The sequence below is a fragment of the Lynx canadensis genome, chromosome A3 (assembly GCF_007474595.2).
Source record: "Lynx canadensis isolate LIC74 chromosome A3, mLynCan4.pri.v2, whole genome shotgun sequence".
NCBI lineage: Eukaryota > Metazoa > Chordata > Mammalia > Carnivora > Felidae > Lynx > Lynx canadensis.
In genome coordinates this window covers 13,141,126-13,153,483 of record NC_044305.1, presented here as the reverse complement: position 1 = coordinate 13,153,483, position 12,358 = coordinate 13,141,126, and the positions used below count along the sequence as shown (strand labels likewise).

The following is a 12,358-nucleotide window of genomic DNA, read 5'->3' as shown; positions in this document are numbered from 1 at the left end:
TCTGTGTCCTGTGCTGCCCTGCAGCCACCAGGCTGGAGTACCCGAGGCAGCCCTCATCCGGGCCTCGAGTGTCCCTGGAATGCCCGCGATGTCACCGGATCAGACCGTGAGCCGCCTGCCCGTGACAGACTGTCTAACCACCACGGGAGGCTGGGTCCCATCAGCCCGACCGCCCAGAATAGCTCTGTCCCCAGCAGGCAGGGAGAGGGCGGCCAGGGGATGAGCAGCAGTGGAGGCCACATCTGGGCAGAGGGACCCCACTGTTTCCCGGACAACGACATCTGTGCCTGGATGTGCTCACCGCTGTGCCTGCGACTCGACCCAGAATAACCGCGCCGGCTGCCGGGGCCCTGCTGCTCGGGCGGCTTTTCCTCACGGCGGCAAAGGGGGCGCCGCTCCGGACTCCGCAATCTTACAAAACAGAAGAGGTTTTTTTGTCTTTAAGTTTTTATGTGCTTATTTTGAGAGAGAGGTAGAGAGAGAACGTGCAGGGGAGAGGCGGAGAGAGAGAGGAGGACAGAGGATCTGAATTGGGCTCTGTACCGTCAGCACAGAGCCCGACGCGGGGCTCGAACTCACAGACCGCGAGATCATGACCTGAGCCGACGTTGCGTGCTTAACCGACTGAGCCACCCAGGCGCCCCGTGTTTATTTTTATTTTTGACAGAGAGAGAGAGACAGAGCACGAGCAGGGGAGGGGCAGAGAGACAGGGAGACACAGAATCCCAAGCAGGCTCCAGGCTCTGAGCTGTCAGCACAGAGCCCGACGCGGGGCTCGAACTCACAGACCGCGAGATCATGACCTGAGCCGACGTTGCGTGCTTAACCGACTGAGCCACCCAGGCGCCCCGGGAACTTACAAAATAAAGTCAAATGCTGTTGCTGGTTTTAGCTACGAAAAGCCGAGGCTCGAAATCGGTTCCTAAACCCAGTATCATTAAGCAGATGTCGAAGACAGCCGTGCTGGAATTTCATTAATGAACATCGGACTGTCAGAGAGATCATGAAGTGAATTTTTCCTCCTCTGCCTTCTGCTCCTTCTGGCTGTGAAGCCTCGGGGAGGAAATTCTGATACATTCCTTCTCAATGGAGGGGAGGTGGCCCAGAGGCCCTGGAAAAGGGTCACTTTCCAACCAATCACCGGTCACTTCCTCCCTGAGGAGCTCCACCCACAGACCGTTCCTTGCCAGAGGCTATTTATGCAAAGTCCGGGGTGTTTTGCCCACTTTTCGTCCTGTGCCACACAGAGCCAGTCACCTGGCCACCAGCCTGGTGGTGATGTGTGCAAAGCAGCTTGATGTCTGTCCTGAGCCTGAAAACCTGTTCCTCCTCCCCCAGTGTCCCCATCTCTGTAAATGGCACTACCATCTGCCCAACGGCTCAGCCAAAACCTCTGAGTGATTCTCTGATTCTCGACGCTCCTTCCCTCCCCCTTGCAATCCGTCCACGAGCCCTGCCTGCTGACCCCCAAAACAGAACCCGTCCCACCTGCCACCGCCTCTCCAGAGCACCCACCGGCTCCCACCCGGACAACTGGTCTTCCTGACTCTGATCCGGTCCCCGGGCCACCGCCCCTCCACCCGCAGCCAGACCGAGCCACCGAGAACACGAATCACGCGTACTTGACCTGCTCAGAACAGCTCGGTGACTTTCCATCGGCCCTGGAAGAAAATCCAGACCCTCCCCCATCATTCTCCCCCTCATTCCCCACGTCCTGCTGCCCTCCTCTAAGTTCCTGGCCGGTCCATTCCTGCCACAGGGCTCTTACACTTGTCCTCTGGCCTGGGATGCTCCTCCCCCCAATTGCCATGTGACCACCTCCTTCTGGAGGTGCAGGTCTCACGAGTGCCCTTCATACAACTGCCTCCCCGTCCCCCACCACCCCCATGCTAGAGGTGCTACCCCTCGCTGGGACCCTTGCTCCTGATCTGGTGTGGGAGAGACCCCGGTGGCCTATTGATGTAGGTTTCCCTTTCTTAAGAGGCTCTGATTTTAACCTTGAACGCACTGAGCTGGGAAAGACATTTGCTAGACGCTCTTGTAGCTAAACGTGCAAACGGTCCTCGCTTTGGCCTTCTAGATCAGTTCCGTGCCCAGTCATCCAGACCAGCGAGCTGACCTGGATGGGTTGCACCCACAATTGTCCTTACCCTCTGGCTTTGGGCTGGATTTGGCCAATGGGGGGGGGGGCTGGTGGAAGATCAGCAGAAGCAGAAAGGGATGTTGGGGTATGGATGTCTCCAACACTCTCCCTGGGGTATCAACAGAGGGGGACGGCTCCTGTTGGGGAGGGGCGACTCTCTGTGTCCCAGTAACCATTTGCCCCCTCATCCCCTTGGCCTTGGGGTGGGAATGGCTGCAATGTTACTAAACAGATTTCCCCACACTTTAGCAAAATCTAGTTAAGCCCTGCTTGAATAATCCAAATTTGAGTGTGCCCCACATTTCTTGCTGAGATCATGTGGCTAATTAAATAAGTTCTGTCTGTGTTGTACGTGATGTCTGGAATGAGGTCCTTAAAGGGAGCCGACTTAACTCGAAGTCCATTCTTTTTACCCTTTTGCTTCCTCCTTCTCTGATGCCTGGAACGTGGCTCTGATAGATGGAGCTCCAGCAGCCTTTCGGAACCATGAGGTGACCTTAATAATGACAGAAAGCCACACAGCAAGCATGGCAGAACGGAAAGGTAGAGGAGCTTGGGTGCCTGATAACCTTGAAGCCACCATGCCAGCCCTGGAATGCCAACTTCCAGAGATTTCTATGTGAGTGAGAAGCAAAATTCTATCTTGTTTAAGCCCCTGTTATTTTATATTTTCTTTTATATGCAGCCAAACCTAATCCTAATATATTTAGCTTCCAGAATTTAAGTGTCTCCCAAGTATTGCTGAATTTAAAAAAAAAAAAAAAAAAAAGGTCTTGCAGGAATGTGCTTGGCAAGTTGAACACCAGGGTGGGTCTAGATGAGCCTTTCTTCCTCCCGAGATAACCTGCAGCCACATGTTTTTGTAACTCTGGTGAGAAATGCGAGAACGTCAGGGGTTGGTGTCTTAGAGAGGCCAGGCTGGGAGTTACGCTGATCTGCTGTCCGGAATCTGGGCACGCTGTCTCCTGGGCTTTCAGCCATTTGGCCCCTACAGAGTGCCCAAGCCTGAAATTTAGAATTGATTTCTGGAGATCAGTCTGCAGTACAGGGAGTGGTTTCCTCGTGTTCACAGATGGAAAGTGGAAAACAAGGGCCTGGCCAGAAACCCTCCCAAGCCTTTCTCTCAAAAGCCTGCCTCTCCCACAAGGCAGCCGTCGGGGCTGGGGGGCCCCCGCAACTTTCCAGATCACAGACCCCCCTGGGAATCCGGTGAGGGTCTTGGACCCAGTAGAGCACACACAGGCACGCAATCTACACACAATTCTGGCCCCCTCCCGGGTCGTCCCTCGCTCCCAGCCCTTCCGGACCTGGGCCTCTTCCCCGAGCTCCTGACTCTGAACGCTGACTGCCTTGGACAGTTCCTCTTGATTTTTCACAGCCTCTGCCACTTACTAGGTCCAGAAGCGGAATGAGCTCCTGACCATCACTCTCCGCAGCTCTGTAAACAGAGGCTCCCTCTTTGCAGTCACTCAGGCCAAAACCTTGGAGTTATTCACGACTCTTCTCTCCCACTCCACATCAGGCTCATCAGCACACCTTTTTATTTTTTTTTAGTAATTTTTAAAATTTTATTTATTTTGAGAAACAGAGCGGAGGAGGGGCAGAGAGAGAGGGAGAGAGAGACTCTCAGGCAGGCTCCGTGCTGTCAGTGCACAGCCTGACGCAGGACTTGAACTCACGAACCGTGAGATCATGACCTGAGCCGAAACCAAGAGTCGGATGCTTAACCAACGGAGCCACCGGGCGCCCCCTGTTAGAAACGTTTCTTTAAGTGTTTATTTTTGAGAGAGAGACAAAAAGACAGAGCGTGCGTGGGGGAGGGGCAGAGAGAGAGGAAGACACAGACTCGGAAGCAGGCTCCGGGCTCTGAGCTGTCAGCAAAGAGCCCAAAGCAGGGCTTGAACTCACAAACCAAGAGATCGTGACCTGAGCCGAAGTCGGACGCTTAACCGACTGAGCCACGCTTATCAGAGCACATCTTACCAGCACCACCTGATAACTAGGTACAGCATCGACCCCCCTCCCCCCCACCTCTGGTCTGAGTGGCCATCGCCTCGTGCTTGGACTCCTGCAGTAGACTCCGCACTGGGCTCCCTGCCCTCACGACACCCCTTCGGCTTATTCTCCGTATCATAGACAGAGGGGTGATATTAACACGTAAGTCAGATAATGTCCCTCTTCTGCTCAGCGTCCTCCATTGGCGTATCACTGACAAAGTCAAAATCACCCCATCACCTCTCAGAAATCACCGCTTCCTGGACGTTTGCTCACATTGCGCTGTTGTCCTGACCTCTTTGCGGCTCTGAGCCCGGCGGGACCCCTTTCTCCCTCAGGGCCTCTGTGCCCCCTGTTCCCTCTGCCTGGAATGCTCCTCCTGGGGGAACCCCCTTCACTGGCGTCCTCACCTTCTTTGCCCCAGTGTCCCCTTCTCAGTACAGAAAATCATAGCTCTCTTTCCTTCTCCTTGCTGCCTTCCGTTCCTTCCTTTATCCCTCCCACCGCTTTTCACTATCATGGGCACTACAGACTTTATAAATCTTTTTTATTAACGCTTGCGCTAATATGTAAGCTCCATAAGAGGAGAGATTTTGCTGATTTTGTTTGCTGTTGGATCCCCTTCAGCACATGGTAGGTGCTCAGCGAGTACCTGTTGAATGAATGAGTCTGGCCTGCCCTTTGAGCCAGCACCCTGCTTCGGAGAGAGCCCTGTGAGCGTGCCCTGGGCATTTCCTGAGCATTGGCTGTAGGGTTGGCACCTGCCTTCTTCTGGCACCAGCTCTTGGATTTTTCTCTAGGGAAGAATCACACCTAACTCCCTCTCCCAATCCTCATGGCTCATGTGGGGTTGGCCCCAGGCCTGACGCCAGGGATGTGCATGCGACCCAGGCCAGCCAGTCACTGCACTCCATGCACCCCTCCGATGGTTCGGGGTCGACCAGCTGTCCCGGAGAGCACCAGCCCCAAGATACTTCGTTTGGGGATGTTTACTGGTACCTGTGGGAGAAAGACCCTCTCTTTCTACAAGGACGGCTTGCTGTAACATTAATGCGGGTCTGGTGATGCCAGGTGGAAAGCTGGGTGGAGGGTGAAGCCAATTTGGAGGCGAGCTGAGTTTGCAGAGATGGATCGAGAGATGAGAGATCCAGCCATACCTGAAGCTCAAAATACGCTTGGATTTTTTATTTACACGAGTCAAATAAACTCTTTTTTTTTTTTTTTTTTTTGTATGGTCAGTCTAGTTGGAATTGGGTTTCTGTCACTCATCACTGAGAGAACCCAGACTGACAGAAAGGGGTTGTGATACGTGTGTTTTTATATCCACTGGAACACCTGTTCCCATGGTATTTTACAGCCCTCCAACAGTATCACCTGGTTGCCTTTGTCACCCCAAAGGGCACAATTCTGTTCACACGGTCTGAAAACCAGTAATCTGAGGGGGCACCTTGTTGCTACCCTGCGTGGACCCTCGGGAGATCAACAGTGGAAAATCAGTGCCAGACTTTCTGGGGTGTGGGGGTCTGTCTCCGCAACCCTCGGGCACAAGAGCTCCCATATTAGTGGGGCTCCAACATGAAAAGCTTGTGACTCCCACCTGGCAAGTCCTTCCCTCTCCCAGCTTCCATCCGACTGGGTCAAGGAGAACGTCTCGGGGACGTGTCACTGCCCTCGCTCTTTGTAACAAAGACACGCCAGCCTTGTGGGAGGCCGACTCTTGCTGAAATGCAAAAACACTGCTGTTCTCACCATGCCTGCTTTTGCAGTGACCTTTTACAAAAGACAACGGATCCTGGCTTTTCACTTACACTCATAATCGAAGGCTTCCTTTAAAAATAATATTTTTTTTTTTCAACGTTTATTTATTTTTGGGACAGAGAGAGACAGAGCATGAACGGGGGAGGGGCAGAGAGAGAGGGAGACACAGAATCGGAAACAGGCTCCAGGCTCCGAGCCATCAGCCCAGAGCCTGACGCGGGGCTCGAACTCACGGACCGCGAGATCGTGACCTGGCTGAAGTCGGACGCTTAACCGACTGCGCCACCCAGGCGCCCCTAAAAATAATATTTAAGCTTCAGAAAGCAAGTCCAGTTAAGTAAAATCTCACATGACAGGACAGACGGGCCGGGGACGCTGCAAGTTTTCTCTTGCTCCGTGAGGACCGCGTCTCACTCATCGAGCCTGCCTGAGCCAGGAAGGCTCACCAACGGTTTGGCTGGATCGAATTAGACCAATAAGCCTCGGTAGGGTCTGTCAGTGCCACAGCCTATCTGACCGAACGACACGTGCAAACAAGACTGGCTTCTGTGTGCTTCTCCTTCTCTTATCCTTCTGGTAAAGAAGGCAACCCAAGACCCCGCCGGTCTCCAAGGACCACCCGAACACAGGGATTTTACCCGCTTTGAAAGTGGATTGAGAACTGAGGCTACTTACTGACCACTGTGCCCGGGAACCAGTTCCCCTGGGCAGCCGGCACTTCTGAGCGACAGCTCGGGGAAGGGTGTCAGATGCACGTGAGAAAAGAGAAAATGAACGTACAGCCTCCCCTCCCCCTGCCCCAACCTCGCAATCAGGACACGGGACGAGCCCCTCTTCTGTCTGGGTCCCGTAACGGTTCTCTCAACCAGCCCCTAATTAGGATGGACGGCTGTTCTCCACCCGGGACTGGAAGGAAGCCTGGAATTAGCTCAGTCGAGAAGTCTTCAGCCCTGAGAACCATCAGAACTGCCGCACGGATGAGCAGAAAATAGCAGATGATAAATTTTTTAGGACCACCCTCTGTGTGCCAGTTGTAGTAGACTGTGAGATAATGTGCTGGCCTTTTTGGGAACATGCATTATTGATCTGGGTCTGTCTAGTGGTTTATAAAAAGCCCACCATCCCTCTCCCCCCCCCCCAACCTTCCCATCCCTCACCTCCTGAGAGCCGCACAGCCTCCTTCAGAAGCCGGTTCTGCTGTGGGAGGGGTGGGGGCTCGAGCGTGGAGGGAAGGTTTGCACCGATCTCTGCAGGGTGGTGCTGCTGGGTGGGAGCTGACAGACGCCAGCTCTAAATGCCCCGAATCCGCTTCCTGGAATTTATCTTTCAAGAAACGCTTGCTTGCGTGCGCGAAGATGCATGTAGAAAGACATTCCCAGCAATGATATTTGTGACAGTGAAAACCAACTAACACACACGCTAACAATCTAGAAGCCACTCAACAGCCATTCCAGGAGACTGGTTAAGTAGAGCAGTGGTTAAGACCAGGGGCTCTGGGCTGAGATCTTGTTTGGCCATGACCTTGGATAAGTAACTCCATTTCCCTGTGCCCTAATCGCTCCCTCTGTAACCCCTGCTCTCCTCCTTCCTGTGTCCTTATCATAGATCCTTTTTTTTCTTTTTTTTAAATAGGCTTCACGCCCAGTGCAGAGCTCAACGTGAGTCTTTTTTTTTTTTTTTTTAAATTTTTTTTTTTTCAACGTTTATTTATTTTTGGGACAGAGAGAGACAGAGCATGAACGGGGGAGGGGCAGAGAGAGAGGGAGACACAGAATTGGAAACAGGCTCCAGGCTCTGAGCCATCAGCCCAGAGCCCGACGCGGGGCTCGAACTCCCGGACCGCAAGATCGTGACCTGGCTGAAGTCGGTCGCTTAACCGACTGCGCCACCCAGGCGCCCTCAACGTGAGTCTTGAACTCACGACTCTGAGATCAAGACCTGAGCTGAGATCAAGAGTCACCCAGGCAGCCCTGATCCTTTTTTTTATATTTGCATATCCTCTTGGTTTCATTCAGGAGTCACAGATGTAAACTTGTAATCACTTGGTGACACGTAGCTTAGTTGGATCCTGCAGCTACGGCAAAAACGTGTTGCTCCTAAAAGTGGCTGTTCAATCGCTCACCTTGGTTCAGGCCCCAAATCTAGGAGGTGCCCTTGATCTTCCTCTTTTCCGTAGCCCCCACCTTCAACCATCCACTGGTGCCTCATTGGTGCCACTGCTCCCACCCTGGTCCATGCTCCCGTCATCACCTGCCCAATTCGTTCATGCCTCCGACTGGGGCTACCTGTCTCTGCTTTTGCTCTCGGCAAGCCAGTTTCAACGTAACAGCCAGAGGGATCCTGCTGGAATCTAAGTCCGCTCACGGCCCCCTGCTAAAGGCTCCCTAATGCATATCCATTTCACTGAGAAGAAAACTCTAAACCCTCGTCATGGCCACAAGGCCCCTCATGACCTGTTCTCAGTCGACTCCTGGCCTCCTCTCTTTCCACTTCTAGCCCGGCTCCCTCCAGCCCACAGGCTTTCTCCATCTGTCCGAACCCGCCAAGTTCATTGCTAACTAACATAGTGTCTTTGCCTCTGCTGTTCTCTTGACCTGGAATGCCCCTTTCCCTCTAGCTCCCAGCACGGTGCACTGCACAGAGTGGATGCTTAATAAATTATCTGCTGAATGCATGAGTGGACGTTCCCGGAGTCTTATACTCCCGGGCACGACTACCGTCAAGGGGCCCCATGAAGCAAGACCATTGTGCCCTGAGATCCAGGTGCCGTCTGCAAAATTCCCCCAGAAACAAAACTTGCGTCCTTATGGCCATGACCTATGGACTCCCCGTGGTTATCCAACACGTTTCCAGCTAAATGCTGCTGGAGAGATAGGGATTATACGTGTGAAATTGTCAATAAAAGTTCTGGGCTTTGATTGCTTCCTGGCTGCAAGTTCTTTTTGCCCTTGATAACCTCCCTGAGAAAAATCTATACTTGTAATCATTAATACAAATCATTATAAGGAGCAGCTTGGATGGATATAAATCACCGCTTCTTAGCAGTTAAAAAGACTCGTGTGTGCTTTTAATAATGGATCCAGTCACGCTCGAGACTTCACCACATTCTTAGGTTTGGTTGCAGAGGCTTTAAATTTGTTGCCGCCAGTAACACTCAAACGTCCTTTGACAGTGGATAGAGGCTAAAAGCCCACCCCTCACCTGGCCAACCACTGGCACTCTTGACCGCAACCCGTGACAGCCTCCGAGATATGGCTCCAGCCTCTCTCTCCGGTCTCCGATTCCATCCCCCTGCCCCAAGCTCCAGCCCCATCTGGCTCCTCGCTCCTGCCTCAGGGCCTTTGCACATGCTGACTCCCTTGCTTAGAAGTCTTGTCCCAGATCTTCACAATACACAGCGCTGACGGTTCGAAGGGAAATTACAGAAGCAAAATGCACAAGGATGTGTGCCGTCCAATACGGTAGCCACAAGCCACAGGTGGCTACCGAGCGCCCGAAAGGCGGCTGGTCCTAAATGAGACGCGCTCTTGCCGAGAAGTACACGCCAGATTTCAGAAACAATATAAAAACTGTAAACGATCTCATTGACGACTTTCTGTATTGACTACACGTTGAGATGATTATCATTCGGACAGACGAGGTTAAACAAAAGATGTGATTAATTTCACCTGTTTTTAAAACTTCAAAAAAAGTGTAGCCGCTAGAAAACTTTAAAATTATTTGTCATTTGCATTCGTGGCTCGCATTATATTTCTCTAGGGCAGTTCTGTATAGGGTTTACTGGTGGAGAAACGGAACCCCCCAAATCAGTGAATTCGGGGGAGGGGGGCGGGTGGAGACGACACAAGCTAGGGAGAAAGAAGGTTCACCCTGGGAAAGCCCCCCAGAGGTGAGCTGGAAATATAGGTGGAGGTCCCCCCCCACCCCCCGTCCCCCAGGAGAGCAGAAGGTCCAGCTAGGCTGAATCGTGGGTGGCTCACTCTTGGTGGCCTCACTTGTGAGGCTTCTCCTCGTGCAAGGAAACACGTGGTGGGCGAGAAAGGCCTCGTGCAAACGCAGCGCCCGCAGCTCAGGTGGACCAGACGGGAGGGTTTACGCAGTGGGGCAAGGAGCGGCCGGGGGTGCTCGTGTGGGGGATAAAGGCGCTGAGGTTGTGAGCTCAAGGGGCCCTGGTCACACCTGGCCGTCGGTACAAGTGAACTAAACCCCGGCGAGGGTCCCCGTCCTCACCCGCTTTACCCGGAGCCAAAGCACTGCCAGGGGAGGGAGTCCCGACCAGAGTCGGCCAAGCTCATCCTCCGGAGGCACCATCTTTGCGAACAGGGTCGGGTCACTAGGAATAGCGTCCACCCTCCCTGTCCCTGGATGCCACCAAGGGACGCCGAGCCCACCCAAAGCTCGGGTTAAGATTAGAGGGGCAGGGCCCACATGTGCACGTGTGGGCACCCACACGTACACACACACACACGCACACTCCGGCTGGCTCCTTCTTCGTGTCAGTGTCAGCTCAAACATCACCCCCTCCGGGAGCCCCTCCAGGATTAATTACCGATCCGCAGCAGCTCCCGCCGCCCCATCCGGCACAGCGCTCTCATTCCCCTCCCCTGCGCATTTCTCCCTTCTCGAGATTCCTTTATGTGCGGTCTTCAGCGGTGATTATCCGTGCCCCTCGCTCCACGAGAGTGGACACAATGTGCCTGTCTTACCCATCACTGAAGTGCCAGGCCCTGCGAGACTGCCTGGCACACAGCAGGTTCTCAATAGCAGCTGGGGGAAAATCACGAAGTGGTCTATGCATCTCTTCTCCTTAAGACTTTTGGAGAAATCCAGCTGCCTTACGGGTAAGTTGGAGACCCCGAACCCTGAGGCCCAAGCTGCAAATGCACACGTGTGGGTCAACCCCCTCCCCCCGTGACTTGGTCTTAATCCACTAGAAGTGAGCTCCACAGGTCTGCACAGCCGACCTGCGTCAGGAGCCTCAGACCCAGGACAGGGACCCTGGGTAGGTGGTGCCTGCTGGCCAGCTGCTTACCGAGCTCCACGTCCTGGTCGTCCGTCAGCACCAAGATGATGTTGGGGCGGATGTTCCTGCGGTCCCTCTGGAACCTGCCTTTGAGGCGGTGGTGTGACAGGAAGGCCGAGCTTCCGCCCAGGAGAGAGAAGACGGCGGCGGAGAGCAAGCAAAGCAGGAGGCCGGGGGATGCCATCTTCCGCCTCGCTGGCCCGTCGCCTCCGGCGGGACGCAGGGGCCTGAAGTCGCGTCTTGCGGATTTGCTTCTTCTCCCTTCTTCCCGCTCTACTCACAGATCTAGAGTAGGAGGAGAAGAATCAGGTCAGTCTTTACGTAAAGGCCGCCTGACGGCTGGACTTGCATAATGATTTCTGGCACGGACAGCGAGGGCGTCTCTGATCAGGGGTAGCCACAGCCGAGAAAACCTAACTCGGAGAAAGTTACAAGCAGAGGATTCGCAATCCGCTCGGGCCACAGAGTGGCCGGAGAGCCTTCTCTGACCGCTTCTGCAGACAGACCCCCGCCCCCCTCCCTGGACCAGCGATCCTCCGAATGTGCTGGTGGCGGCCCACGTCCAAGGTCGGATGACCAGCCGGCCCCAGAACCATCCGACCCGCTCGACAGACAGATCAGCCCCAGAGAAAGGAAAGGAAGGAGCCCAGTCTGGGGGAGCTGATATTTCTGGACGTCCCCTCTCCGCCGGCACCGGGGGGTCGAGGTGGGGAGAGGTGAGCCGGATGGAACCCCAGCTCTTGGGTAGCGTGTGGCCCAGGGAGGGATGTACAGGTGTGGCACTGAACAACTCCGTGCGTCGCTCACCCTCCGGGTGTCCCCGCCCGGCCAGCAAGGAACCTTGGTTTTCCCACGGATAAAATGGGGACGCGAGGGCGTTACGGGAGCCCCAGCCAGTGGGGGTGGGTGTGAAGGCCCCCCGCAGACAGACCCCACAGCTGGGCAACTCATTCGCACTGGCTTTAAGTGGCAGAATAAACATGACAGAGGAGGATGTTGAGGGCTAAAAAGCCGTGGGGGAAGAGCCGTCAGTCGGCTGCGACCTCGGTCACCCCTGAACCCCGGGTCGGACGGGCTCCCCGGTGAACTGGGGGGAGAGAAGGCAGGATGGCGAATCTTGGCTCGGGCAGGTCTGATCTGGTTCTGCTCCTTGCTCTCTGTGGTCATTTTTCTACTTCTTGAGGAAATGAGCCTTCAAGTCCTTCCACATATAGACTTCTGGTCTCATTTATTTAAAATGAGAGAGCGAGAGCGAGAGAGCGAGCAGACCCGTCAGGAGGAAACCAAGCTCGTTGGAGGTGGGCTGCATGACCTTGAAGGACTGTTTGCCAGCCTCCCCTCCCCCGCCACTGCCGGCCCCAAGTCACAGCTCGGGGAACTCATCGAGGGCTCCGGTCCGCAGAAGGGGATGTGCCGCTACAACGCCCCTCGAAGAGGTC

The 12,358-nt window shown here is 54.5% G+C and overlaps 1 protein-coding gene across 1 annotated transcript in view; it reads right to left on the bottom strand.

The window, feature by feature from the left end:
* The window catches only part of SULF2 (sulfatase 2), a 93,011-nt gene extending 81,811 nt beyond the window's left edge, over window positions 1-11,200 (bottom strand). Inside the window, 1 exon segment of the mRNA XM_032592555.1 lies at window positions 10,929-11,200. Within this exon segment, the coding sequence (XP_032448446.1) occupies window positions 10,929-11,103 (175 nt within the window). The 5' untranslated portion in view covers window positions 11,104-11,200.
* Between the last annotated feature and the right edge of the window lie 1,158 nt (window positions 11,201-12,358).